General features: G+C 52.6%; 1 protein-coding gene across 8 annotated transcripts in view; it reads left to right on the top strand.

The window, feature by feature from the left end:
- Positions 1–27,664, top strand: part of UMODL1 (uromodulin like 1) — a 135,489-nt gene that overhangs the window by 52,690 nt on the left and 55,135 nt on the right. For 3 of the 8 annotated variants that reach the window (XM_077995719.1, XM_077995722.1, XM_077995717.1), the window contains exons 2-4: positions 19,502–19,744; positions 26,158–26,319; positions 27,494–27,615. In XM_077995719.1, the coding sequence (XP_077851845.1) occupies positions 26,301–26,319; positions 27,494–27,615 (141 nt within the window). In that variant the 5' untranslated portion in view covers positions 19,502–19,744; positions 26,158–26,300. Of the gene's footprint in view, positions 1–14,843; positions 14,980–19,501; positions 19,745–26,157; positions 26,320–27,223; positions 27,616–27,664 lie in introns of those variants that run through there. The other 5 variants (XM_077995718.1, XM_077995720.1, XM_077995716.1 and 2 more) reach the window with 4 other exon arrangements.

Here is a 27,664-nt window from a genome sequence, read left to right as displayed (position 1 = left end):
CAGCGGTTTCTGCGCATGTTATGTCTGGGTTATGTGTTTGAATTCCTGGCCAGGATTTTCCAGTGGGTCTCCCGACCTGCCGTGAAAAGCCCCCCGTGCTGTGCCAGCCCTGCATCGTGGTTCTCACGACCCACGCCTGAGCATTCTGCAGGCCTGGAAAGGCGGAGCAGCTGGGAGGATGAAGGGCCTTCAGCTTCTGAGTCCCTTCTCATCTTTACGGCTCAATATCGAGAGTCTTTTTCTAGGCCAGTGGTTTGTAAAATGGCCAGCTTTAGAGGGAACCACCGCCCTTCTAAGAATTGTAACTATATAATCACACGGCATTTAAATATATTACCAAGACCAAGGGCATCAGTTTCTCAGCTGGGAGTGACTTCCTCTCACTCCTGGATTCTCTTGGCAGGAGGTAGATGAAGAGAGCTGCTGAAAAAGTGAGTTTCCTGGTCTGTGATCTCCATGGGAAAGAACGTGCGACCTGTCTGAGTCTTGAATGTCGGAATGAAGTGTTTTCCTGCTGGTCACGGCTATTCTGGGAAGCATGGCTGTCGGTCTGTGAGACCATGGAAGAGGTCCTTAAAATAAGATGCATGCCCGGGAGGTGGGAGCGATGAGTGGCTATGGGGAGCCCTCTTCTGCCTGCTTCTTCCTGGTCCTCCCCTAATGTGTATGTGGGCTGACCCCAGGCCATTCAACAAGCACTTATTAAGTACCTACTGTATGCCAGACATGGGCTGGGCCCCAGGAGGAAGTAGTCTTAGGTCCTGATTCCTCCTTTTGTTTTTGTTTTGTTTCTGTTTTCGAGTTAGGGCCTTGTTCTGCTGCCCAGGCTGGAGTGCAGTGGCCTCAACATGGCTTATTGTAGCCTCAACCTCCTGGGCTCAAGCGATCCTCCTGCCTCAGCCTCCCGCATAGCTGGGTCTACAGGCACACACAACCATGCCTGGCAACTTTTTTCTTTTGTATTGTTTTGTAGAGACAGGTGTCTCACTATGTTGTCCAGGCTGATCTCAAGCTTTCTTGGTGTGAAGTGATCCTCCTGCCTCAGCCTCCTAAAGTGCTGGGATTACAGGCGTGAGTCACCGCACCAGGCCCTGACTCCTCCCTTTGTGGTGCCCTCACCTATCAGGGCAGGGGAGACCTTCACTCACACTGTCACAGAATAAAGGGACCAGTGACCTCAGAGAGGCAACAGCGAAGTGCTGTTTTGGGTGTCGGGAAGTGGGATGGCGGTGGGCCAAGAACCAAAGGGCCGCAGGGAGGAATGAGAATCTGAATTGGTGCTGAGTGGGATGAGTGTTGGAAACGGCACTGATTGGAATGAGTATTTGGATTGGCACTGACTGGGTTAATATTGGTTCTCCCCTTTTGGGTTGATGCTGATCTGTGGCCCTAGTGTCCCCCTGGGCAGGGCCCCGATTGTGCAGATTGAACGTGGCCTCTGACCCCAGGCTGACGTGGACCCTGGATTTAGTTGCTGCCACTTGGCTCTGCCTCTGTTGCGTTCTGGTTCTGGTCATCTGCTCAGTGGTTCACCCCCTCTGGGGATGGCTCTTGCCATGTTTTGTCCTAGTGTCAGGAGTTTCTGGGTCTGGAGTCAGCCCTGCCACTCCCTGGAAGAGCTTCCTGAGGCCAGCTGCCTAGTCCCCAGCCCCGATCTCCTGTCTGTGGCCCTATGTCATTGTGATCCACACTGTCCTGCCCACCACGCTGTCACCTGCTTGCCTCAACCCTGGCCGGCTACTGCTGAACACCCTTGGAAGCCCTGACCTGGCCCAGGCTGAGTGTCCCCTCCCCTGACCATTCGTGGGGACACCTCCTCCAGTGCCAGCCGGCTCTCATCGGGGTCCACTGGGGGCCACTTCTAGGCTAGGCCCTCACTGCCTGCCTGTCCCTAGAGACCACCAATGGCAAGGAGTCCATCTGGCTAGTGGTTCCATGGACAGTGGACCGTGGACAGTGACAGCAGATTGGACAGTGACTGCGGTGGACATGACGCAGCCCTTTCTAGCAGGGAAGGTTGATTTCAGGGTCACTCTTGCACTTGCTCTTCCTAAACAGGAAGCAAGGAAGCCAGCCTCTCTGAAACGCTGATTGCATCCTGGGGTCCCTGTGCAAGCTGGCTCAGTTGCCATCTTTAGGCATGTACTATTCTTCCATTCGCCAATTCGATACCAGGCCAAGTGTCTTCCAAAGGCCACCTAGAAAACAAACGTCAATGGATCTGGGTTTAGACCCGGCTCTGCAAGGACCCAAAGGCCACGGCAGCCCTCTTCCTCCTCCTCTTCCTCAGCGGTCAGCAGCTCCTGATGTCTCTGTTCCTCAATCGCTGCGTCCTTGTGCCTCAGAGCTGAGATTCTTATCTACCCTCCACTGACGCCGCCCACTCGGGAAGGAGCCTCTCTTGCTCACTCAGGTATGGAGGCTGGAAGGCCCCGTTGGGGACAGACAGGGTGGGTAGGGGAGGGCTGCCTGCCTGGCAGATTCATCCAATGCCAGCATTTCTCATCACAGTGCCTCAGACAAGACAGGCTGGGGCTTAACAGCCCTCATTATCTGACCTAAATTCCTGCTGAAATTGAATCGGCCTCTTCTGATTCTGCCCCAAGTGATCTGGAGGCCTTGGTCACCAGACCCCTGTGAGGGGTCGCACCCTGCTCAGGGGGAACTGATGGTGACCGGGGCCACTTTCACTGATGCCCTGCCTTGATGCCCACTTCTAGAGAGGCAGACCTCTCAGCACCTACATTGTCCTCGGTGCCGGGCAGGCCGGGGCCTGGCGTGTGGCTGGAAGGGTGGAGTGATGGGGTGGTAGAAATGTGTCTTGTGTCCTGTGCTCCGGGGTCCCTGCCCTCTGCATGGGTTCCTGGGTGAGGCCAGCTCCCGGCCCCAGCCTCTCTGGAGGGTCCAACTGACCCTTCTCCCTTCAGGCTTCAGTGCTGGTACCACGGACCCTGTTGTCTAGGCATAATTGGGCATGGGATTATGTTTAACCTACAGGTGCACACCTGTAGTCCCAGCTACTCAGGAGGCTGAGGCGGGAGGATTGGTGCCCAGGAGGTGGAGGCTGCAGTGAGTCTAGATACCGTCATGCACTCCAGCCTTGGTGACAGAGAGAGACCCTGTCTCAACAAAACAAAACAAAACAAAACAAAACAAAAACAAAAACAAACAAACAAAACCAGCCAATTACCAAACAAGCAAAAAAGGAGTGAGGGTTGGACATGGTGGTTCGTACCTGTAATCCCAGCACTTTGGGAGACTGAGGTGAGAGGATTATGTTTAACCTGTTTAACCTCTTCCCCATTAGACTCTGTGTGAGTCGGCTTGGGCTGGGAACAAAGCAGTGCCAACTCAGAGCTTAAACAACCGATGCTGATTCCCTCACAGCTCTGGAGGCTGGAAGGTCTAGATCCAGGTGTCTGGGCAGAGCCCTTCTGGCCTGTGCTGGTGCGGGCAGGGGCTGGTGGTCCCTGGTGTGCCCTGGCTGCAGCTGCCTTGCTGCCCCTCCACCTCTGTTGTCTCATGGTACTCCCTCCTCCATTCATCTGCATCCAAATGTCTCTCTTTTTATAACAACATGTTAGATTTAGTGTCCACCCTACTCCAGTTTGACCTCAACTTAACTACACCTGCAAAAACCCTGTTCCCAAATACAATCACATTCACCAGTTCAGAGGGGTAGGACTTCAACGTATCTTTCTGGGGGACACAATTTAGCCCACAAGAGACTTGAAGGCTTTTGGAGGCCATGAGCGGGTCCCACTGAGGCCCTGGGGTGGCCTGCAGCAGGCAGGGTGGTGAATATGTGTGGATGGAGTGGGGCAGGGCAGGGGCTGGCTCTCAGACAGGCAGCCGAAGAAAAGCCCAGCACATCCACGGCGAGCTCCTGCTGGTATCTTCTCTCTCTGTTTCCCTCTCCTTTCTTGTACGTTGGGTTCTTCTTAAATGTGAATTTTCTGTATCAGCATCCCTCCCGCTTGCCCACACCTTCCTCCCATCACCCAAGTCTCACTTCCTGTTTTCTGCCTTTCGCCTGAACTGCTTCAGAAGTTGAAACCCCACAGGGCTTGGCCTGCCTCTGCGAGGCGTGTTTTTTTTTTTTTTTTTTTTTTTTTTTTTTTTTTTTTGGAAGGAGGAAGCGGCGACGGGTTACAGGCTGGAGGCTGTTTCTGTGCTCAGATCCCACACATGTCCCCAGCAAGCCCCAGCACCTGCCCTGCAGGAAGCGGGGTCTTGAACACTGCCCTGTGGGGGCGATGTGGCCTCTGGGCTCTCTCAGCGGCAGGCAAGGCAGCGTCTTCTCGCACCCTCATTTCCTTCCACTTGTCTCCAGGGCAAAATACTACACAGTGGCACCCAGTGGCCGGCCCTGACTTTGATCTTGGGAGCTTTCCTCTCCACCCAAGAGGATCTGAGGTCATTTCTGTATCAGAAAATCAGCAAGACCAGCAGCGGGACAGTGGGGACTGACGGCCTCTGTCATTAGCATCATGGTGAGCACTTGAGCTGTGGTTTCCTCAGGATGAATCGGCCTTCCCCACATGAACTCGTGGCAGGCAGAGAATCTGGGTTGGGACCCTGGACTGCACCCCGTCCTGGGCTCCTGGCCTTTTCCCTCTCCGCCCTGCTAAGACCGCTGTGCCAAGCCCTGGGATCGTCCAACAGGGAGAAAGTCCTTGGGACAAAAATGACACGTTCTCAACATCACCCACTGTTGAGGTCACAAGAAGCAGAGAATACGAGAACGTTTCCAAATGAAAGTGGGGGAAAGTTTGCAAAGAAGCAAGTTAGTTAGGGCTGTGCCCATCCAGCACCAGCGCCAACACCAAGCCGTCTCTGCAGAGTAAACGGAAGCAGATGTGGTGAGATAATACATCCAACCCTGAGCACTACTCTAACCTGCCAGAGGCGGAGGGTTCTCAATGAGATGAAAGCATTACAGATGCGTTAGATCTAAGGGAGGGGCCTACAGAGGCTCAGCTGGCAGAGAAACCAGGGAGGGGCTGAACTGTCAGTCGCAGCTACCAGGGATCTGAATTAGTTCACCAACAGCCTTGGGGACATTCACCTTGGGCTCCACAACCTGTCAGAAATGCCCCCAAGCCCAGAGGCGTCGAGGGAATGGCCAGGTTATTTCAGATTGACACACATCCTAGTGTAAAAGTCAGCCCACACACCCCACGTGCACTGAGCGTCTCTTGTTGTTCACCCCAAATAAACTCTGCTGGAACTGGGGCGGGACTCGCAGGGGTGGAGAAGAGGGGAGATAGGCAGAGGGCAAAAGTGGGTGGTAAGAGGCGATGGAGGGGTCCCACGACAGTGACGAGGCTGCACCCCTAACCAACGTCCTAGGGGTACTGTACAAAAGAGAACCACAGGCTGGGAGGTTGTACAAAAGAGAACTCTCTTTTGTACTCTCTCTGTACAAAAGAGAACTCGCAGCTCGGAGGCGGCAGGTCTGAAATCAAGGGGCTGGCAGTGCTGGTTTCCTCTGGAGGCTGCGAGGGAGAAACCGTCCCCTGCCTCTCCCAGGCTCTGGGGTGAGCTCTTCCTTGCATCCCGGGCTCGTTGTCGATGGATCACTCCAATCTCCATGGCTTCTCAGGGCTTCCCTCCATGCATCTCAAATCTCCCTCTCCTTCCTCTTGTAAGGATGCCAGTCACTGGATTTAGGTTCACTTTAAATCCAGGATGATCTCGTCTAAATTACATCTGCAAAAAGACCCTATTTCCAAATAAGTTGACATTCACAGGTACCTGGAGTTAGGACTTGGACGTATCTTTTGCAGGGGGGACCGGGGGTTGCCATTCAGCCCACTGCACAGGATGACCTTGTGTCATTCAGCCCACTGCACAGGGTGACCTTGTGCCATTCAGCCCACTGCACAGGGTGACCTTGTGCCATTCAGCCCACTGCACAGGGTGACCTTGTGCCATTCAGCCCACTGCACAGGGTGACCTTGGCCAAGGGCCCTTTGCTTTCACTTCCTCATTGGTAAGCTGCCCTGTGTTTAGACTGGGTTGAGGTTGTCAACCTTGCTGCTCCTTGGAGTCGCCCCAGGTGTCCCCCAAAGAGATTCTAAGCTGCTTTCCTGGGGCTGGAGGCCAGGCATTGGGATTTTTTAGAGAGCTTCCCAGCAGGTGAGCAGCCCATCCTCGGTATCAGAAGACTTTCCTGGCAAAGGTGGTGAAGGTCCTTCCTCCTGAGCGATGCCTTAGACCCAGGAACCCAGGGAGGCTGCTCACCTGATCGTTAGGGCAGGAGTAGTGGAAACCTCTGGCCTCAGTCCCCCTGGAGGAATCCCCTCCCTCTAAGACTCTGGGGCTGGTGCATGCTGGGAGCCATGATGAACAGTGCTCCCAAATGGCCACTTGCTTGTCCCCTGGCTCCCCTTGTTCCTGGTGGTAGCTTTGCCTGAATTAGAGGGTGTGAGAGCCACCTGTGTCTCAGCACTGCAATTAAAGCAGGAAGCCCTTTCGGAAGCAGCCGTGTGCACCAGCCTCCCATGGGTGGAGCACAGCAAACCACCCACTTCTGCCCTCTGCCCTTCTTCCCTCTTCTCCACACCCTGCGGCCCCCCAGTTTCAGCAGAGTTTATCTGGGGTGAACAACAAGAGACGCCCAATGCCCGTGGGATGTGTGGGCTGACTTGTACATTAGGACTTGCGTCAATCTGAAATAACCTAGCCATTTTATGGATGCCTTTGGGCTTGGGGGGTTTCTGGCAGTTTGTGGAGCCCAAGGTGAATGTCCCCAAGGCTGCTGGTGAATCAGATCCCTGGTGTTCTCAGTTGACAGTCCAGCCCAACAGTTTCTCTGCCGGCCATGCCTCTGCAGGTCCCTCCTCTGATCTGATTGGATTAATATTTGAATCAATAGACTGAGTCAAGCAGAATGTGGGCCTCGTGCAATCAGCCGAAGGTCTGAAAAGAGCAAAAGGGCTGCTGCCCCTGCCCCCGAGGAGGAGAGTACCCCTCCTGCTGGATGGCCTTCACACTGGAACATCAGCTTTTTGCTGCCTTTGGACTTGAACTGAAACGTTGCCTCTCCCTGGGTCTCGAGTCTGCCTACATCGGCACAGGAACTACACGTGGGCTCTCCTGGGCCCCAGCTTGCTGACTCACCCTGCAGGTGGTATTGGACTTGTCAACTCCATAACTGTGTGAGACAATTTCTTATAATCACAAATTTCTTTCTTTCTTTTCTGGTTTTTTTTTTTTCCCCCTTTTGAGACAAAGTTTCGCTTTTTTGCCTGGGCTGGAGTGCAAAGGCACAATCTCGGCTCACTGCAACCCCTGCCTCCAGGTTCAAGCAATTCCCCTGCCTAAACCTCCTGAGCAGCTGGGACTACAGGCGCCTGCCACCCTACACCTGGCTAATTTTTGTATTTTTAGTGGAAATGGGTTTTTGCCATGTTGATTAGACTGATCTCTAACTCCTGACCTCAGGTGATCTGCCTGCCTCGGCCTCCCAAAGTGCTGGGATTACAGGTGTGCGCCAACACCCCTAGCCCACAAATTTCTTTCTTTTCTTCTCTTTTCTTTTTTTCTTTTTTTTTAAAATCAGTTTTCTGTTTCTCTGGAGAATCCTGACAAAGAGTGCATATCTGATAATTTAAAAATCATTTATTGTAGCTATTGAATCTATTGTATTCTGTTTTTACTTTTGAAAATCTTTAGGGCTGGGGGAATGTACACCTTCTCTCTTTTCCTCTTAAAAATTAAAGGCTGATTCAAGGTAGAGGCAACTCACTGTTGTGGTGTCCTTTTATCCCAACCTCAGCCCCGGTGGAAAGTCTCCGCACCTTGGGACACTGGTGTTTTCCAGGAGTGACTATCCTGGAGCAGCTGCCTGTTGCGATGAGGACTGGCGGGGAATGGTCCCCTCTGAGTCTGGAGTCACTTATTTGGAATCCTCCAGCAGAAAGCTTTCTAAGATGTCACACTATAAACTCATTCATGTGATTATTGTATTTCAGTTCAGATTCTATTGCTCTTGCTTCATTATTTCAAAGCTGTATGATGATATCCATTACTGGGTGCAGAATGGCCCTGATGGATCTAGAGGCACCATGGTCTGACCCATCCTGAGAAATGATCCAGTCATGAAATGCTGGTGCAGATATGGATCGAGCCAGTTATCTTCACCCTCTGGAATCAAGACCCTGAAATCCAGGTGGCCAAGGACTGCATCAACTCTTTTTTTTTGAGACGGAATCTTGCTCTGTCACACTGACTGGAGTACAGAGGCACGATCTCAGCTCACTGCAACCTCCAACTCACTGGTTCAAGTGATTCTCCTGCCTCAGCCTCCCGAATAGCTGGGATGACAGGCATGCGCCACCATGCCCAGCTAATTTTTGTATTTTTGGTAGAGATGGGGTTTCACCATGTTGGCCAGGAGGGCCTCGATCTCCTGACCTCATGATCTGGCCACCTCAGCCTCCCCTCCCAAAGTGTTGGGATTACAGGTGTGAGCCGCTGTGTTCAGCCTGCACCAACTCTTACAGACAGGCCAGAGTCCTGTCTAGAAGTCGGGGCACCAGGCCTGGCTGGCACTCTGTTCTCCAGACCACACCGCCCTCCGCAGCCAGGTCCCAGGACCAAGACATGGGTGGATTTTTGTTTCTGACTTGCATTCTGTCCTTTATGTGAAATGTGAATTCTTTGTCCTGATGTTACTTGTTAGCACTGACAGCATTCCTGATCGTGGTACTTAAGCTGCTATCAATAAGCTCCAAAGCTTATCCTTGATGCTAATGATCTCAGAGTTGGAAGAGGCCCTGGCAGGTACCGAGGCCAACCTTGTCTGGTAAGTGCCCTGTGCCCTTGAGACCACCCCATGCCCTTCAAGGACAGAGACAAATTAAAAACAGAGGCTTAATTCTCCTGATTGAAAAGAAGGGAAGAGATTTTTCTCTCCTTTTTCTCTGAGCATGACTCTTTTTTCTTTTTGAGATGGAGTCTCGCTCTGTCACCCAGGCTGGAGTGCAGTGGCGCAATCTCGGTTCACCACAACCTCCACCTCCTGGATTCAAGCGATTCTCCTGCCTCAGCCTCCCGAGTAGCTGGGATTACAGATGTGTGCCACTGTGCCTGGCTAATTTTTTTGTATTTTCAGTAGAGGCAGGGTTTCTCCATGTTGGCCAGGCTGGTCTTGAACTCCTGACCTCAGGCGAGCTGCCCAGCTCGGTCTCCTAAACTGTCTCCTGGCCTCTCTGGTTTCCGAGGGAGGCCAAGAGCCTAACTTAGTCCGTCTTGCTCCAAGCTGCAAAACTACCTCCTGTCATGAGGATAGGAGTTTATTCTTCCTCTGGATACAGGCAATTAACAAACACATGGTAACCCCAATGACCAGGTGGCTCTGGGGTCAATGGTGTGTGACAAATGGCACTGTCAGGGCCTCTTCCTTAAGGACTAGTTATTGTTTATGTTGAAAACACTCATGCAGTGCGTTGTATCTGTTTGGGTCTTTAAAAGGATGAGATCCTTTCTTTGCAATCTCTTCGCCGTTGCTTCTGATGCATATCACCTTCTGGCTTAATGGCTATTCAACAACAAAACTTTTCTCTTCTACCTTTGTGGAGAGGTTTTCTGGATTGGGAGCACGCTTTTTTGTTTCTTTTTCTTTTTTTCTTTTCTTTTCTTTTCTTTCTTTTTTTTTTTTTAGATGGAGTCTCACTGTATCCTCCAGGGTGGAGTTCAGTGGCACGATCTTGGCTCACTGCAACCTCCGCCTCCTGGGTTCAAGCAATTCCCTGCCTCAGCCTCCCAAGTAGCTGAGATTACAGGCATGTGCCATCATGCCTGGCTAATTTTTGTATTTTAATAGAGATGGGGTTTCACCATCTTGGCCAGGCTGGTCTTGAACCCCTGACCGCGTGATCCACCTGCCTTGGCCTCCCAAAGTGCTGGGATTATAGGCGTGAGCCATTGTGCCTGGCCAGCACATTTTATTTGTAATTATATTTCCCCAGTAATGGCCTTACCTACATTTAATGACAATAAATGATGGATACTTAAAATACTCTCCAGTTCTGGAAGGCATCCCCATACATTAATTAATTTGGTTTTCATAAAATCAGGAGGCAGTAAAACACCACTAAATTAGAAGGCATCACTATTCCCTTTTGGTAATTTCCCGTTTAGGAAACCGAGGCGCTGAGAGGATAAATGCCACCCAGGGGACCCTGTCCAGCTGTTGGCAGAATGAGGACTGGACTGAGGGTATTTGGCTCCTAATCCAGGGCTTTCCCCAGGTTCCACTGTGAGGCACACGGGGTTTGAAAACACAGTGGCATGTGCGTGTCCACTGCCCCCCGGTCTTAGATACGCCTTTGCTGTGTTACAGAAGCACCTCTGAGGGCCTGGGCACCTCTTCTGGGAGTTTCTTGTGTCTCTTCGCCTTCCGCTCTGCTCTGGCTTCACCACGAGAAAGCGGCATGCCCGCGCTGCTCCTAGGGGCCTGCAGACAATGTCCCGACCCCAGGCCGCACCCTAACTTTCTATCCAACCCCACAACTGTTGCCCATGGAGGGCCACAGTCTCCGAAGTGGAATGTGAAAAAGGAAAAGTCATTTGGGCTGTGATAAGAAAGCTGAGCTTCTGCAAAGGCAAACAGAAACAGCAACAAACAGAAACAAAGACAAGGGCATGTGTCTGTATGAGTGAGGGAGAGAGAGATGGGGGAGGGGAGCAAAACAGAGGTGGCCCGGAGAACTCTCCAGAAGGGTCCGAAGGCTGCCACATGGAGGAGTGGCACTCACCGTCCAGTGTGAGGGTGGACCAGGCTCCCCGGGTGTGGTCGTTCCAGTGGGAAGGCCAACCGTGATTCCACATCGGGAGGAATTTTCTGGCAGAGCCATCTGTCCACAGAAGGGTCCATCCCATGGATTCATGGCCTGGTGTTCAGGAGGACGGAGTCCCATCCTCAAGGCTGTGTGAGCACCGAGTCACCGGGATGCCGGGGGCCCATGCTCCAGTGCCTGAGTGAGCGACGGGCAAGGCTGGGAGCCTGCATTTTCTATAGGTCCCCTCCCCATGCAGGTGGTCCCCAGCCACACCCCGAGAAAGAGGGTGTTACGTCACGGCCACTGTCAGAGAGCCACCTGGATGGGCTGGATGCTGGGCTGGATGACTCAAGGTCTCCTCCAAGTCCAAAACATTTTTCGATTGCATGACTCTCCTCCCTAGCTCTTCCTCACATTCTCCAACACAACCAGCTTTCCCTGAAAATAAACCCACCTGGCCACCACTTGGAGATGAGGGCTTCTCCCGCTCTGCCTCTTTCTGCCACGCACCTGCCTGGCGGCCGTTGCCATGGCTGCCTGTCGTGGGGATACGAAGAGGAGGCTGTGAACATTTTGGCCGTAGGGTAATGACAGACATGCGATTTTGCAGTGTGACTTGTTGAGCCTCTGTGAGCTTGCACACATAGGGTCCTAGAAGTCTGACCTGAGATGAGAAAGGCCCCTTGGAGGCCGTTGAGTTCAAATCGCTCCCTCTAGAGATGGAGAAAACAGGGCAACTGCCGGCCCAGGCGCCACTGCTGAAGACAGGAGGTGTAGCACACGCCCAGGGAGAGGCTGCATCCCGGGATGGGAAGCACTTCCTTGGTTCCCGCGTTGTGCATGTGAGAGTGGGCAGCTGTGTGTGTGCGAGTACATGAGTGTGAATGTGATTGCGAGTATGAGCATGTGTGTGGGTGTGCAGATTCAAGAGTGAATGTGAGTGTGTGCGAGTGTGAGGGCGAGAATGTGTGTGTGTGTGAATGCCCATATGCTTATGGGTGTGAATATGTGCACATGTGTTAGTGTGGGCATGTGTGAATGAGCATGCATGAGTGAGTGATGTGGCATATGAGTTTGTGTTTGTAAGTGTAAGTGTGAACGTGTGTCAGTATGTGTGTGGACTTGTGTGAGTGTGTCTGTATGTGTCGGTGCACATGTGAGTGTGGATGTGTCTGTGTTTATGCCCAGTGTGAGTGCATGTATGTCAGTGTGAGAGGGTGTGAATGCCTGGGCATGTGTGCCCTGAAAGCCAGCACGGCACACCAGTGGCCTCCATTGGCTCTCCAGCCCTTGGATGCTGTGTGTGGGATGCTGGCCTTTCCGCACAGAGGCCCTGAGCGAATTTGGGGCTCTCTGCTGGATGGACTGTGGAAGACACACCCCGGCAGCGTCAGACCTCTAGTGCTCGAGAATTCTCTCCCTGTTGGGTTACAGTATGGGGTTGTTTTTCTCCTCAGAGTGTTTACATGGACAGTGCAAACGTGCAAAATCCCTCTGGCCATCATGCAGAAAAACATGCATAAAGGATAACTGCAGAAAAATTCCTTCTGTGGACAAAACACAGACAGAAACACACACACACACACACACACACACACACACACACACACACACGGCAGAGGTATCTTTCTTTGTGCCTCAATGAAAGGGAGGTTGAAGGAGAGACCAAGCTAGAAACAGACTGTTAATTTTGAGACTTTTTTCTTTAATCATTTAATATAAAGAGACAGCATGTTACAATGACATTTTATGGACGATTGTAAATTATGATGAAGTCCTCAATTGGTAAAATGTCTTGACTTTTTTCCCCTGTCTTGGGGTCTGTGGTTAAATCATGACAGACCAGCAGTGGAGTGGAGTGTGAAGAACTGCGGCTTGAGGCTTGGACAAGTCTGGGTTTAATCTCTTGTTTACTGGCTGTGTGGCCTTTCTGAACCTGTTTTCTCACCTATTTAATAGGGACAAATGACCTATTTCATAGAGTAATCGTGAAGATGAGAGACAATGGTGCACCAGACAAATTGGGTTTTAACCTGTAACATTATCCCTGATTAACCTTAATATTTTATAGAGACATTCATACATTATAGTAGCAAACATTGAGATGGTATATACAATATAATACACATTCGTCTTGCATTTTAAAGTGTTCAGATTTACTTGTCGTAATACTTTTAATTTGTTCTTTTAGTGTTGATCAAATTTCACTTTTTTGAGTATTATACAATAGCTTTAACAGTTATTCTTTTCCTATGAAACCTTTTTTTTTTTTTTTTTTTTTTTGATACGGAGTCTCGCTCTGTCGCCCAGGCTGGAGTGCAGTGGCGCCATCTGGGCTCACTGCGAGCTCCGCCTCCCGGGTTCACGCCATTCTCCTGCCTCAGCTTCCTGAGTAGCTGGGACTACAGGCGCCCGCCACCACGCCCAGCTAGTTTTTTGTATTTTAGGTAGAGACGGGGTTTCACCGTATTAGCCAGGATGGTCTCAATCTCCTGACCTCGTGATCCACCCGCCTCGGCCTCCCAAAGTGCTGGGATTACAGGCGAGAGCCACCACGCCCAGCTGAAAACTTTTTGTAATGAGCCGATTCTGCGTGAAGCTTTTGGTTTTCTATAAAAGCTGCTGTGTTCCAAGGACACCCGTGGTACGCAGCCCCTTTGCTGTGTGATCATTTCCGTGTGTGATCATTTTTGTATTCTTGTCATAGCATCTGACTTTTAGTCATTAGCCAAGCAAATGCAGCAGTTCATCATCTCAGAGATTAATCTACGGAGAATAAAAGAGGTAGCGTCATCAGTGCGGGAGTCAGGCGAGAAGTTCCCTTCTGGAGGAATTGTTTTGTATCTAGAACACCAAGGAATTATGCTCCTGAAACATACAGCCAGGATGAATCTTTGTTAACTCATCAGAATGTTTCCTCAGTAAAATCCACAAGATCTTCTTCATCCAGTGTTAAAAACTGGGCAGCTGAGGCAGGAGAATGGCGTTAACCCAGGAGGCGGCGGAGCTTGCAGTAAGCGGAGATCGCGCCACTGCACTCCAGTCTGGGTGACAGAGCCAGACTCCATCTCAAAAAAAAAAAAAAAAAAAAAAAAAAAAAAATTGAGCTTCAGCAGTCAACACCAAGCAATAAGAGGCAATCAGCAGTGCGATATGAAAACATCATGAGCTTGAAAGAACTTAACATGAAATTTAGAAATCTATGTCACATACCATGATGGTTACTGAAATAAAACATCAATCACCCGTATTCTTATCACTCCTCAAAATGTTTTCTTCCCATCCCATGGCCCTTTCTGGAGTTTTCTCCATGCTTATATAACTGTACAGAGTTGTCACTTTCATGGAGATGAAATTGCGTGCGTTGCTGTTTTGGCTTCACATTGTTGAGTATTTTTTTATGCTACTAAAACTTCATGGTGAGCATTTCAACACCCGTGTAATGCTGCATCCAGATGCTCTGTAATAATTACACTCCCGTTCTCCTGTGGCTGTTCAATTACGTAATTTTCCACTTGAAGTCATAATAAGTAATGCACATCCCCGTGACCACAGCTTCGTGCTCTCAGCCCAAGCTCCAGGAGGAGAGGACTGGGTCAAAGCACCTGGACATTTTTGTGACTTTTGAACTGCATTGTGGAACCGTGTGAAGGACACTTTTCTCAACGTGATGTACCACTTTGATTTGACGCTGTTTTCTCCTGCCAGTTCAGAATGATAGGGTAAGAGAATACCCTGTGTTGATGGAGAGACTCAGATTTGGGTCTCAAATGTGTTTTCTGCGTAACAACGAGATGGGATCCAGTGATGCGGTCTGGGCTGTTGGGTACTCACTTTTCCTAAAAGATGCCATCTGCTTGGAGCAGAATAGGCTGTGACACGCAGGAGCCCCCAGGGAAACGGCCACGGCAGTGGTGGGTGTTAACGTGCAGGCATAAGGGACTGCTCCCAGCGGTGCTGCCTCTGAAGCCATTGCCGCCTGCAGCAGCACAGGAGACAGAAAGGCCCTTTCTCCGGGTCCAGGCGGCTCAGGCCCCTATGTGCCCTGGTGTAGGAGAGACCCAGGCTTCTTGGTAGAGGCCCAGAGCCCTGCGCTGCCACCACTGCTGGATGATGCTCAGGACCTCGGGGCTGGCCCTGCTGGCTCTGGTCTGTGCTGTGGGCTCAAGCCAGGCCAGCGGCTTCACAGGTGAGGGATCTGGGCTTGGCATGGGCAGTTCTTGAGGAGGGAGGCTCCCTGGCATGGATCTCATGAGGACAGCCTCCTGCTGAGACCTAGGTGGGTAAGGATGCCTCTGCTTGAAGAGGCGACATCTGTTCCTTGGTGGACAAGCTTTTCCGTAAGCACACATGGTAGCAGCTGTGGAGGTGGGGCAGGCGTGCCGGGTAGGGTTTTGGGAAGAGGACTCCCTAGTGGGAATCTGTTGCTGAATCACCGGGGCGTTCATGGGGGTAAAATGCAGATTCTTAGCCAGCAGGTCTGGGGTGCAAGGCCTGGAACTCTGCATGTCTGTGGGTGATGCAGATGCTGTGGGTCCTCAGATCCCACTGAGAACAGTGAGCTCCTATAAATGCAGAAGAAAGGTCTCCTGAACCTTGGTGCATTCAAGTCCTCACTTAGAGATAAAAAAAAAAAAAAAAGGAGACCTAGTCTGGGCAACATCATGAGACCCCATCTCTACCAAAAAAAAAGAAAAAAAGCCAGGCATGGTGGTGCACACTTGTGGTCCCAGCTACACAGGAGGCCGGGATGGGAGGATCGCTTAAGCTTGGGAGGTCGAGGCTGCAGTAAGCTGAGACTGCTCCACTGCACTCCAGCCTGGGCAGCAGAGCAAAACCCCCCTGATAAACAAAGAAAAGCCACAATACAAAAACAAAAAAGAAAGGGAGACCCAGAATGGATCAGGGACTCGCCCAGGCCACACAGCTCACAGGGCAGAGTCACCGCAGGAGCCAGCGGCTGCACCAGGGCTCTGTCTGGAGTCTTCAGGCATGCGGAGAGCAGAGCAGCTGCTAAAAAACACATGGGGGTTCTGAAACCCCAGAATCCAGGGAAATGGGACTGCAGAATTTTAAAATCGTTTCCCTCTTAAAATCTGTCTTATTCAGTTACAAATTTAAAGGAATCCATTCTGTTTCTAAAATCCACTATGTTTTTGTACTACCTTAAAGTTTTTCACCCAGAAGCAGGATTTTGCTTTGTGATTTGTGAAATGGATATTCCCATTGGAACAGGTAGTGCGTAGACCCCACAGTTCAGATACATAATGGGTGGGAATCCTGGGAAACTGGAGAAGGTCTTAGGAGGTGTTTCCAGAACCCCTCATTGTAGATGAGGACACAGGGCAGAACCTCAGCAACCCCACATGTGCCTGCCCCGAATCTTCCCCGGGTGCCAGCACTGCCTTCACGGGCATGGCCCCACTTCAGCCTTCTGCTGCCTCAGGGCATGGCTGTTATTTCACAGATGATAAGAGGGGGGCACTGGGAGGGCATGACACGAGTACAATCACGTAGCAGGGTGTGAGCGCAGGTCCATCTGACCCCAGGACTCTTGTTGGCCCCAGAGCATTAGGCTTTCCCACGTCTGAGACCGGAATCCAAGACCCTGCGCTCCTGCTCTGATGGCCCTTGCAGGGCTTTGCAGAATGGCAGAATCTGCTAAACGCTTTCTTCTCTGGGCTCTGCCAAGAAGCCAGGCTTGGGATGGCACATGGCCTCAGATAAAATGTGAAAAACAAAACAGGACAAACATCTCCTGGGTTCCACAGGAGACGAGTGTGTGTGTGTGTGTGTGTGTGCACATGCGGGTGTGCATGTGTGTGCAGGAGGGCTCTGCTGCGGACCAGCTGGGGTCATGTAATGGTCAGGTGGGGCCCTAGCAGCTCTCTGGAGACCAGGAGCTGCAAGTGTCCTTAATGTGGTTGGCATCTCTGCTCAGGTTACGATGAAAAACACAAGCTAGATCCACCCTGCTAAATTCTTGGTGCAGGAAGTCCTTGGCCTTTGCCTTGCTCAGCGTGGTCACTGAGTAGGTGAGCGCGTTCCTTCTGGCCACATTCCACCGTTCCTCATGCAAGTCACCCCTAGGCTCTCAGCCAAGCTGCCCTGGCCCGGGAAGCTGATTTGTCCTGTTCCACCCCGTACGACAAGGACCTCCCATTCCTTTGCAGAGCTCACGGTAACTACCCCACTGGTGATGGCAAACAGCAGGTGGTCCCCATCCCTAGAGGCCCTGCTGAGCCCGCAGGGTGATTTGGGGTTCAGACCCCAGAGAAGGTTGCGGCTCCAGTCCCTGTTGCTTGTGGAGTGGGGTCACTCTGTGCAAGCGTGTGGTCCAGCACCTGTGCTCCGCCTAGAGCAAAGCTGCAGCCTCATCCCTCACCTGGTTTGAGGGCCAGCTCTGCCCTGTTTCTTCCTGGGGTGAGTAACAAGTCCCTGGAATCCCGCTTTCTGCACACTTATAGGTTGCTGTGAGGTTCAAGGAGGAAATCTTCAGAGATGCTGCCCCAGTGGAGGGAATAAGGACAGCATTGGTTTTGTGATCATTTCTGCTCCCATCTCTGTGTTCCTCCCCAGAAATCAATCCAGCTACTCATTGAGGGAAATAAACTCTAATACTGAGCCCCCACCTCTTGGCTGTACAGTGTAGTAAAGCTTAGAGCTCAGGAGTTGAGTGTCTGAAATGCAAGCCCTGTATGTCAAATCCTCCGTTCATTAGGCACTGAGAGTCCATATACTCAGAGTCCCCTGCTAGGTGCCACAGGGGAGCTGGAGGGGACCCTTCACCATCCCTGTGTTCACTGGCTAGGACTGCTGAAACAAAGAAACAGCCTGGGCGGCTTAAACAGCGGAAATGGATTCAGTCACAGTTCTGGAGGCCAGAAGCCTAAGATGAAATTGCGGGCAGGGCTGGCTCCTCCCGAGCCCCTGCAGGAGTCTCTGCTCCGGGCCTCCAGCTTCTGGGGCAATCTTTGGTGTTCCTTGACAGTAGAAGCACCATCCCAGTCTCTACCTTCTTCTCCCTGTGTGCCTGTCTGTCTCCACGTTTCCCTTTAGTATAAGGGCCAGTCATATTGCATTAGGGTCCAGCCTAATGTCTCCACTTTAACTTGATAACCTCCAGAAGACATTACTACAGACAAGGTCACATTCTGAGTTACTGGGGTTTAGGACTTTAACATACGAATTTTTAGAGGAACGCAATCGATTCAAATTAGGCAATAGCGTTCTCCCGGGGAGATGGGAAGCCCAGGCACACGTCAGGGGATGTCCATGACAAAGAGTCTCCTGGTGAATGCCATGGGGCCAGGAGTCTCGAGAACGGAGTAATCACGTTGATGGAGGGGTGATGGGCCTTGTGTACAGGAACCAGGCTCTGGTGAGAGATGCATAGGGCCTGATATGGTAAATCTGGTGCTTGTCCTGCAGCGGGGGTGACTGTGCCTCCTCCTGATCACAATGGTAATGGCTGAACAGTTGAACTGGTCTTTTTTTGAGACGGAGTCTCACTCTGTCGCCCAGGCTGGAGTGCAGTGACATGATCTAGGCTCACTGCAACCTCCGCCTCCTGGGTTCAAGCAATTCTTCTGCCTCAACCTCCCAACTAGCTGGGATTACAGGTGCGCCCCACCACACCTGGCTATATTTTTTCTTTTTTTTTTTTTGAGAGGGAGTCTCCCTCTGTCACCCAGGGTGGAGTGCAGTGGCACAATCTCGGCTCACTGCAACCTTAACCTCCCGGGTTCACGCCATTCTTCTGCCTCAGCCTCCCGAGAAGCTGGGACTACAGCTGCCTGCCACCATGCCTGGCTAATTTTTTGTATTTTTAGTAGAGACGGGTTTTCACCGTGTTAGTCAGGATGGTCTCGATCTCCTGACCTCTTGATCTGCCCACCTTGGCCTCCCAAAGTGCTGGGATTACAGGCATGAGCCACTGCTCCCAGCCCACACCCAGCTAATTTTTAAAAAATATTTTTGGTAGAGATGGGTATTTCACCATGTTGGCCAGGCTGGTCTCGAATTCCTGACCTCAGGCGACCCGCCCACTTCAGCCTCCCAAAGTGCTGGGATTATAGGCGTGAGCCACCACGCCCGGCCTGAGCTGGTCTTTTATCATCAACAAACTTCTCACACGTGCTTTAAGTACCTGCTTACTTATCTTCCAGCTCACTGAAAAGAAAGCCGTCTTTGTCATGTCCTGGCCGCAGTATCCTTCAGTTTCCACTGTAGCGGGAACTGCTGCTCGTTCACTTCCCATGTGGCAACCTTGAGGCTCAGGGGGACGAAGAGATAGACGTGCATGAGATTCTACGGCCTGTAGAATGAGCCCACACGGAGCAGAACAAAGGGACATGATCTCTAAGCGTTGATCCCAGTGCTGTGCTCTTTCCTTCGTATATTGGCTGTGAGACCCCTGTGCTTCAGGAAGCGTGGGGCCCAGGTGGCACCTCCCCCTCGGTCACAGCAGCTTTCTTAGCAGGCCAGGCTATGTCGATGCTTTATTCTTCTGTGCTCACTCATGCAACAGCCTTCCTGGTGCACTAGCAGGCAAAGGCCTGTGGAGAGGGCTGGTGGGCAGCTTCCGAGAGGCCTGCCTGAGTGCGGGAGGTGTGGTCTCGCTTGCTGTTGCAGAAGGACGCCTTGCGGATAACCGCTCGCATGGATCTGATGCTGGTGTTCTCAGTCGCCTCCTTGCTTGCCTCTTTTAGAAAAAGGCCTCTCCCTGTTGGGCTACCAGCTGTGCCGCTACCGTGTGACCCACACTGTGCAGAAGGTGGAGGCTGTGCAGACGTCCTACACGACCTATGCGTCCTGCGGTGGCTGGATCCCCTGGAGGCGGTGCCCCAAGACTGTTTACCGGACCCAGTACCTGGTAGTGGAGGTTCCCGAGTCCAGGAATGTGACCGACTGCTGTGAGGGCTATGAGCAGCTCGGCCTCTACTGTGTCTTGCGTGAGTCCAGGGCTGCCGGGCTGGGGCGGGGCCACCCTTGCCGTCGAGACTCCTGATGGGACAGTCACCGTTGGCACCCATTGGCCTGGAACTTGCTAGATCTTCCAGGAGCACGGTTCCCAGCCTTGACCAGGCAGCAGGGTCATCGGCAGGGCTTGTCCCTGGCTCCACTCTCAGGTTTCTGAGTCCATGGGTGGGGGTGAAGTACAAGAATTTGCCCTCCTGACAAGTTCCTGGGTGACACTGATGCTGCTGGCCCAGGAACCCCACTTTGAGAACCTCTATTGTTCTCAGAGGGCCCCAAGTCCTCCCGCTTCTCAGTGCAGTTTGAAAGCTGCTGTCCTGTAGGATGCTTGGGGTCAGTTACCAGGGTGACCAGTGCAGTTAGGCCAGGCCAGGGTCTGAGCCGTTGGGAGCGGGCGGGGACTCAGGGCTCAGCCTACTGACACGCAGGTGATCTCTTTCAGGGGAGGTGTGTGTGTGTGTGTGTGTTTAGTGGTTGCTAATATCGAGTCAATACCAGATCTGCAATGAGTTTCTGTATAGTCAGAAGGTCCTGCCTCACAGCCCCACTGTGGAAGGACATGGGGGTGTGTGGCTCCAGCTTGGTGTTGGCCAGGGTCACTGAGACACAAGGGCTGTGGCCTCCAGAGTGCAGAAGCCACCAGCTCCTGGGTGCCCCAAGGGGGATCCTACAGGACCCATCCTTGTGGCCTGAGACCAAGACACCAGCAGAACGGAGCGCGGACTCCCCAAACCAGGGTGCCTGCCTCCTCCAGAAACCAAGGGCCCGAGGTTGCAGAGTCTGGGGTCTGCATAGACCTGCATGCTGGGCCATCCTGAGTGGGCCCTCCCTCAGCCCCCAGTGCGATTTCACAGATGACAGGGAGAGTTGACGCATTTCTGCTGCCCCGTTCAGAGGGCCAGGCACAGACAGGGCCCAATGGTTTTGGGTGTGCCGTTAACAGGTACACTTCTCTTTCAGGACTGTTCAAACAATACCACCATGACCAATACCTCCATCACCAATAGAAACCAGGCGGGGCCAGCTGACCCCAGAGCAATGGCCCTTCTGTACTCCCATTGCTTTCCTAGAGGGCCACCGGCAGGATAAGGCTATGCCTTGGCCATGCTGCTCAGGTGCTGGTCTGAGGAGACCCTTCCTGTCCTGATGCCTGACCCCATTTCCACTTTCCCTTTCTCCGAGGGCCACACACACAGAGGGGCCTGCTGAGCCACAGTTGCTGCTGTCCCTGCCCTGCAAGCAGCCTCCACTCCTAGTGGATGGCAGGGGCCGTTAGGACACAGGTGCTGATGCCACAGCATCTTGGTTTAGAGCATGTGGACTTTGCAGCCAGGACATGCCCTGTCCTGTCCTGTCCTGTCTTACCTGTGGAGGCCACACCTCTTCCTACCTGTTGGCATTGTCAGGACTAGTGAGGGGAGGAGGCTCTGGGGGAGGCCGATCAGCAGCCCCTTCCTGCCCCCTGCTCTGCAGGGCCACAGCAGCCCCACCCATGCCCACCATCGCCTTCTGTAAGAGACCCTGGCCTGCTGCAACAAACAAGTTAATTCCCTCCCAGAAGACAGGGAGGCCCCTCCCCACCACCTGTGCCCTTCATCCTCCTCCACAGAACAGCCTCCAGGAACTGCCTCTTGTGGGAATCAGCCGCACTGTTAGAGTGTTAGCACCTTTAATTAGGGGCTCACCCGGGCGATGCTTTTGCAGTCAGGGAGTCCCGTGGGTGAGAGTGGGCTGCCATGGGGAGCTGCAGGGAGTGGAGGGCGAGGCCACAGGGAGGGACGTGGGGCATGAGGGGAAGTGGACTCACTCTGCGGGCGCTGAGCCCCTCAGTACATGGCCCCTCAGGTTCTAGAAGGCTCACTCTGGCACAGCAAAGAGGGGGCAGACCTAGAAGGAGGAAGGAGAAGAGGGAGGGGAACAGGCATTGCCTGAGTGCATTCTTTCTAAGAGGCCAGGGCAGGAGACCCTCCAATCCCTCAGGCGCCAAAGGAATAGGCATCCCTGGCTCTGCAGGTGGAGATTCAGGCTAGGGGAGGCCCGCGCCCCCACCACCATGGCACAGCTCTGGGAAGCCTGGCTCGGGACATGGACCCGGGGCTCTCTGACCCCCAGGCAGATTTTTGGGGGTTTATCAAGCTGCACTTTAGTGTAGAGGAGTTTGTGGCATTTGAATGCTGTGGCTGCGGCGATTGTGGGAGAAGGAACGTTTCAGGGCACTGAGGACACGGAGTTCTTTCTCAGAAAGGTCCCTGACGGTGCCGGGGCCTGGTGAAGGGCATAGCCCACGAGGCTTCTGCAGCTCCTGCTGCTCGAGGGCCTGTATCCCGTGGGCCTCCATCTCTTCCCAGCCCCAAGGTCAGAGGCATCACGCTGGTAGTGTGAAGGTGCCTGTGGTGGGCAGATTTACACCCCGGATTTTGGCAGCACAACCTTCTCCATGCTTGCACAGTTCTTTTCATCCAAGCTGCTTTTTCTGGGATGCCGCACGGCAGGTTGACCCCTTGGAGCTGGATGTGAGATGGTCTCAGTAAGTGACCCGTTGAGCACTGCAACTCTGATTTGTACGGAATGAAGCAGGCCTGAAGCTGGACCTGGCAGATGTTGGAGGCACCTGGAAATACTGGGAGGTGTGAAGGGCAGGAGATGCTCCTTCCTCTGCAGCGGGGCCTCCAGGTCGCTTGAGTGTGGGTGACTCACACCTCAGCTGCCCGGGGGTCTGCGCCTCGGAGTCCTATCCCCCAGACAGTGGCAAAACGCCAGACATGGTTCCTCCTTTCTCCTGCCGCTCAATCGTGACTTACACAAAAAAGCGAAGGGAAGCATCAACACACACGTGATATGATTTTCAGTGACTTTTTCAACTTTTTCATTCCGGCATTTGGAACGCAATGACACCTGGTGCATTATTTTAAGTTTTTAAAAGTATAATTACAGAAATGAATACATGAGCCATGCAGAAAATTTGGAAACACAGGAAACAGGAGGAGGAAACGATCCCAAGCCTGCTGCTCACGAATAACCACCTTTCACATGTTCTTTATCCAGGGCAGACATTTCACAAGGGGATGGCCACTGCGTCCAAGACGTTTGTAGCATGATTTTACCACTCAGCAATGTATCCACAGCAGCTTCCATGTCCATACACATGGCTCCACGGCATGCTTTTACGACCACATGGCATTACCTCATATGCACATCAGCATTCACTGAGCAAGTTCTTGCCACTTAACATTCAGTTGTTTCTAATTACTCATTAGCATACGTAATGCTGTGATGAACAGTATACGGTACAAACGTGGCTGTGTACAAGTTGGATTATGTGCTCAGGATGAATTCTGAGAAGTGGAACCCAGCATCTTAGCCATGCTCCCTAACTCCAGTGACACCCCAATTCTGCACAGGATCAACCTCCTGGCAAACTCAACCTTGTTAGGCAAACCCAGGACCCCACGGGACCAGGAGACTCCCCAAAACTTCTTGTCCTCGCAGGCTGATGACCAGGGGCCCTTTGGTGAGAACCTCCTGTCCTGACCAGGCGAAGAGGCGCTGAGGAAGGAGGAGGGAGACAGGAGCGACTCCTCCCCAGCTCATCCAGTCCTCAGCCCTGGGAGCCTTGGGTTTTACTGCTCCAACAGAAAGCTCCCCTGTTGCTTCACTGGACCATGACTAACAGTGTTGCCAGGAGCTGAGCAGTTCTTTTATTGTTTGCATTGAGTTAGGGAAGAAGGAGATTTTTGACTTTCTACCAAGTTGGACTTGTTCAGCTTTCTCAGGGCACTCAGTCAGCTGGCCGGCTCCAAGGCATGGAGGGGCTTCCCGGCAGTGCCCAGTTAAGATGCAAACCTTTCACTCAAAAACACGCCTCTGGTGATTAGGCAACTATTTTTGGAAGCCAATTTTGGGGGGATTACTTCTATTTAAATAGCCTTTTAGTTTAGAATAGTTTTAGATTTGCAGGGAAGTCTTTATCTTTCTGCAAAGATAATGCAGAAAGGTCCTGTACCCCCCAACCCAGCTTCCCCTAACGTTAGCATCTTACAGCTCTCGGGACAACTTGTCCTAAGGAACCAGCACTGGGCATTGCCAAGAAACTCCATACTTTATTTGGATATCCCTGCTTTCCCCAGAATGTCTTTTTCTGTCCCAGGAGCCCACCTTCCATTTAGTCCACACATCTGCTTAACCATTAGGCCTTTGCTTTTTGCACTGGGAGACAAAGCAGAGACCATCAGACGCTCAGCAAGCCTCCACCAGGCTCCTGACATTGCCCTCCTCGAGCTGCACCCAACGTTCATTTTTCATGCACGGCCATTAGTAGAGCTGCCTGGATGATGAGGAGAAGAAGACTGAGTCAGGGACAACGCAAGAAAGAGAGTGTGGCTGAGAGGAATGCCCACAGCAAGGCCGGGCGCTGGCAGACAGGGCTGTGTGAGAAGAGCGGGGATGCAGTCTGTCCGCATGTTCCACGACTCTGGCTCCCCCTACTCTGGCCAGCTGAGCAGTGTCCTTGGTGATGTGGTCCCAACAGAAACCAGGGCCACCACCTTCTTTCTTGGTTGCGGAGTGCTCTGCAGAGACCCTGGGGGACCCAAGAGGCGGGTCCCTGGGATTGCAGCCTGTTGAGGCTGCCCTTCCACTTGGCCAATCCCACAAGTTTTCCCCACCCTCGCGGAGGTGAGTCTCGGACCCAGTTACCAGCTGGCCTCCTCTAGTCTTCTGGGCTCTGAGAGGTCTCAGGCTGTGCTTCTAAATATCCCCGGGCCATAGACACACAAAGCTTGCCATGCATCTGGGCATGAACTGGACAGCTCTGAGTAAAACCCCAGGGGGAGCACGGCACCCACCATCAGGATGGCTGAGTTTGGAGGCCACAGAGCGGGGCAAGCCTTCTCTGGGGCCCTGAACTGGGTCCCTCCTCTCTGTGTGTCCTCCTCATGGCTGCCCTCTGCCTTGTGGAGCTCCCATCTTCTCAGCTTCCTTCCGTCCTGGGAGATGGGGTCGTCTCCTGCCCTGGGCCCACCTCTGCTATCTTGGCAAAGGCACACTGCAGGCTCTGCGGCATTGGGCACAGGCTCCACTGTCTCCTGTCCCCTGGGGTTCAGTTTCTTCTCCTTGCCCTCCTCTTGTGTTTCTCGGAGCCCTGAGCGTCAGCCCCCGGACTCATGAAAGCTTCGATTTGGGTGGATTCTCAGACTCCTGCAGTGCTTTCTGAGAGCTCTACAAGCCCCTTTTCTGGAAAGCCCACCGTGGCCTCCCTCTGCAGCCCTGACTGAGGTCTGGTCCTCAGGACCAGTGTACCTCCCACGGGACTCCACCAGGCTGGCCTCTGGCCCCCCTCATCTTTGCCTCCTGCAGAGGCTTGCTGTGTTTCTGTGTCTGGAGCTGCATCTGAGCTGCACTCACACTGTGAGGGGCTGGGGAGCTGTGCAGCCAACAGCCGGCGGGCTGGCCTCAGTGGCCACCTCCAGTGCCACTCTGCCGTGCGTCTCCACGTGGGCAAACAGTGAATGTGTCCAGCTTCACATTTGTGCTGCCACACCTGGCCTACCCCAGGCCGTTCTTCCCACAGCTTTCCCCAGCTCAGGAATGGAGCCCCAGGGATGCCAGCCCCGAAGCCTGGGAGCCTTCCTGAAGCTTATTTTTCTCTTATACTCCATCCCATCTGTCAGCACATCCTGTGGATGCCCCCACCTGATCTCCCCAGGGTCCCATGCTGCAGTCGTCTGCACTGTCACCTGGGCCAGCCTCCACCACACCCCACACCAGGCCTGTATCTCACCTTGTGGGCGCCAGGGCTGATGTCTGCAGGGCTGCTCCGAGCTCCCCTCTGCCCAGCCCAGGCACGAGCCCCTCTCCAGAGCGGACTTCCCAGACCTCCATCCCCCACACTGCTTCATCCCCCAAGGCTCTCACCCTGTCTGAATGTCTGTAGATCGCCTTGCACTGTTGTTCCCCCACTGGAATATAAGTTCCCTGAAGGCTGGGCCCTGGGCACCTGGGATTGTGCCTGGCACATAGTAGGTGCTCAACAAATATTGAATGAATGAATGAATGAATGAATGAGCTATCAGGACTGGAAACAGCAAGCAGCCCTCTAGGGGGTGGTGGAGCCTCTTGGACCTGGACTCCTGAGGCCTGGAGGAAACAGAGACACCTAGGACCTCAACTGAAGCTGCCCTGGCAGGACAGATGGGCAGAGGATATGAAAGCCAAAGCCAGCGGCCCTCCAATGGGGTGGGTGTCTGCCCAGGCATGGGGATGGGCCCTGAACAGGCCACAGACCCACAGGCAGACTTCAGCACCAGGAAGCACCGACATGAGGCCCCTGTGAAGCAAATCAGGTTCGTCTTTTATCACCAGCATCATTAACTGGACCATTTTCTCCCAGCTCTGAATCAGTCCAGGGAGTTCACATCAAGACCCGGGGTCTGCCCCGCAGAGGGGCCTGAACCATCCACCTCCCCCTGCAGCTTGGACACCGACTGTCCTGGACTTGAGAAGTGCTGCCCCTGGTCAGGGGGGCGCTGCTGCATGGCCCCTGCACCCCAAGGTAGGCTGCTGCAGGCCGTGCTCACAGATAGGCAGCAAGGGAGGGTCTCGGTGAGGCTGATCTGTGTGAAGGTGCGGGGAGGAGTGTGTTTCTAGGAGCAGCGACCGATTTCACCAGGAGCCCCCACTGTGTGCACAGGCAGCGCCTGCTCTTAGACAATTTCTTAGTCAAAATCTGGCCCCTGAACTCTCGGGGAGGAAAAGCTCATGGCGCTCTCAGGGGCCCTGAAATGGGAAGACACGTCTGGTGGGGCAGAGACCCGGATTTCCCAGTTTGCCTGGAGAGGCCAGGAGCTCCAGGTAGATTTGTCACAGGTGCGGAGCTGGCTGGGCCTGAAGTGCCACAGGGGCCTGAGGAGCGCCACAGCGTCGTAGGCAGGTCCTGCCGTCTCAGATGCGCGCCTGCCGGTCTGGAAAGTTCTCTTTCGATTAGGGTCTGCATCCAGGAGAATGGGATGGTCTATATACATATATTATATATATATACACACACACACATAATTTAATATTTATACATATTATTTAATATGTATATATACATATTATATAATTAATTAATATTAATTATATATATTATGTATACATATTATTTAATATTATTTAATATTTAAAATATTTAAATATATATTTAAATATTTATATATTTAAAATATATTATAGCATTAGTATGGTATGCAGTAATAAAGCAATAGTATACATAATATCAAGTATTATGTGATAATACTATATCATTACATCACATGCTATTCTTTAGTACATATCATATTACATATTATTATACTATCCAATATTTGTAGTATCAATAAAATAATGACACAGTATAAAGTAATTTTCTATATCAACATACTATGACAGTATAATGAGGCTGATAGGCTCTATTTACCTCCTAAGCAGATCTCTTCAAGGCAAGGCCCACTGCTGTGGGTCCCAGGCCCAGCTCACCTCTGAGCAGGGATCAGTGGTCTTCAGGGACATTAGGATGGAGAGGAGCAAGGGGCAGGCAGTGGGGACATCCCCCCGTCTCCTGTGGTAGATGTCTTTTTGCAGGGAGGTAAATGCAGAGCAGGGCCTCTCATGGCCTCTGGTTCCCTCTCCTGCCCCCTCTCCCACCCCAGCGGCTCTCGTGACTTCAACCTGTCCTGGCTCCATAATCATCAGTGTTTGCCCTTGTGCAGCTCCAGAGAGGGGCCCTGTGGGCTCCTGGTACAACGTCACCATACTGGTGAAAATGGACTTCAAGGAACTCCAGCAAGTGGACCCCAGGCTCCTGAACCACATGCGCCTTCTGCATTCCTTGGTAGGTGAGAAAGACAGGGGCTCCCTGCACGCTGCTTTCAGCAGCTGCT

This window comes from Macaca mulatta, chromosome 3 (genome assembly GCF_049350105.2).
Source record: "Macaca mulatta isolate MMU2019108-1 chromosome 3, T2T-MMU8v2.0, whole genome shotgun sequence".
Lineage (NCBI taxonomy): Eukaryota > Metazoa > Chordata > Mammalia > Primates > Cercopithecidae > Macaca > Macaca mulatta.
Note: the sequence above shows the minus strand (reverse complement) of the source record. Positions and strands in the feature narration are given on the sequence as shown.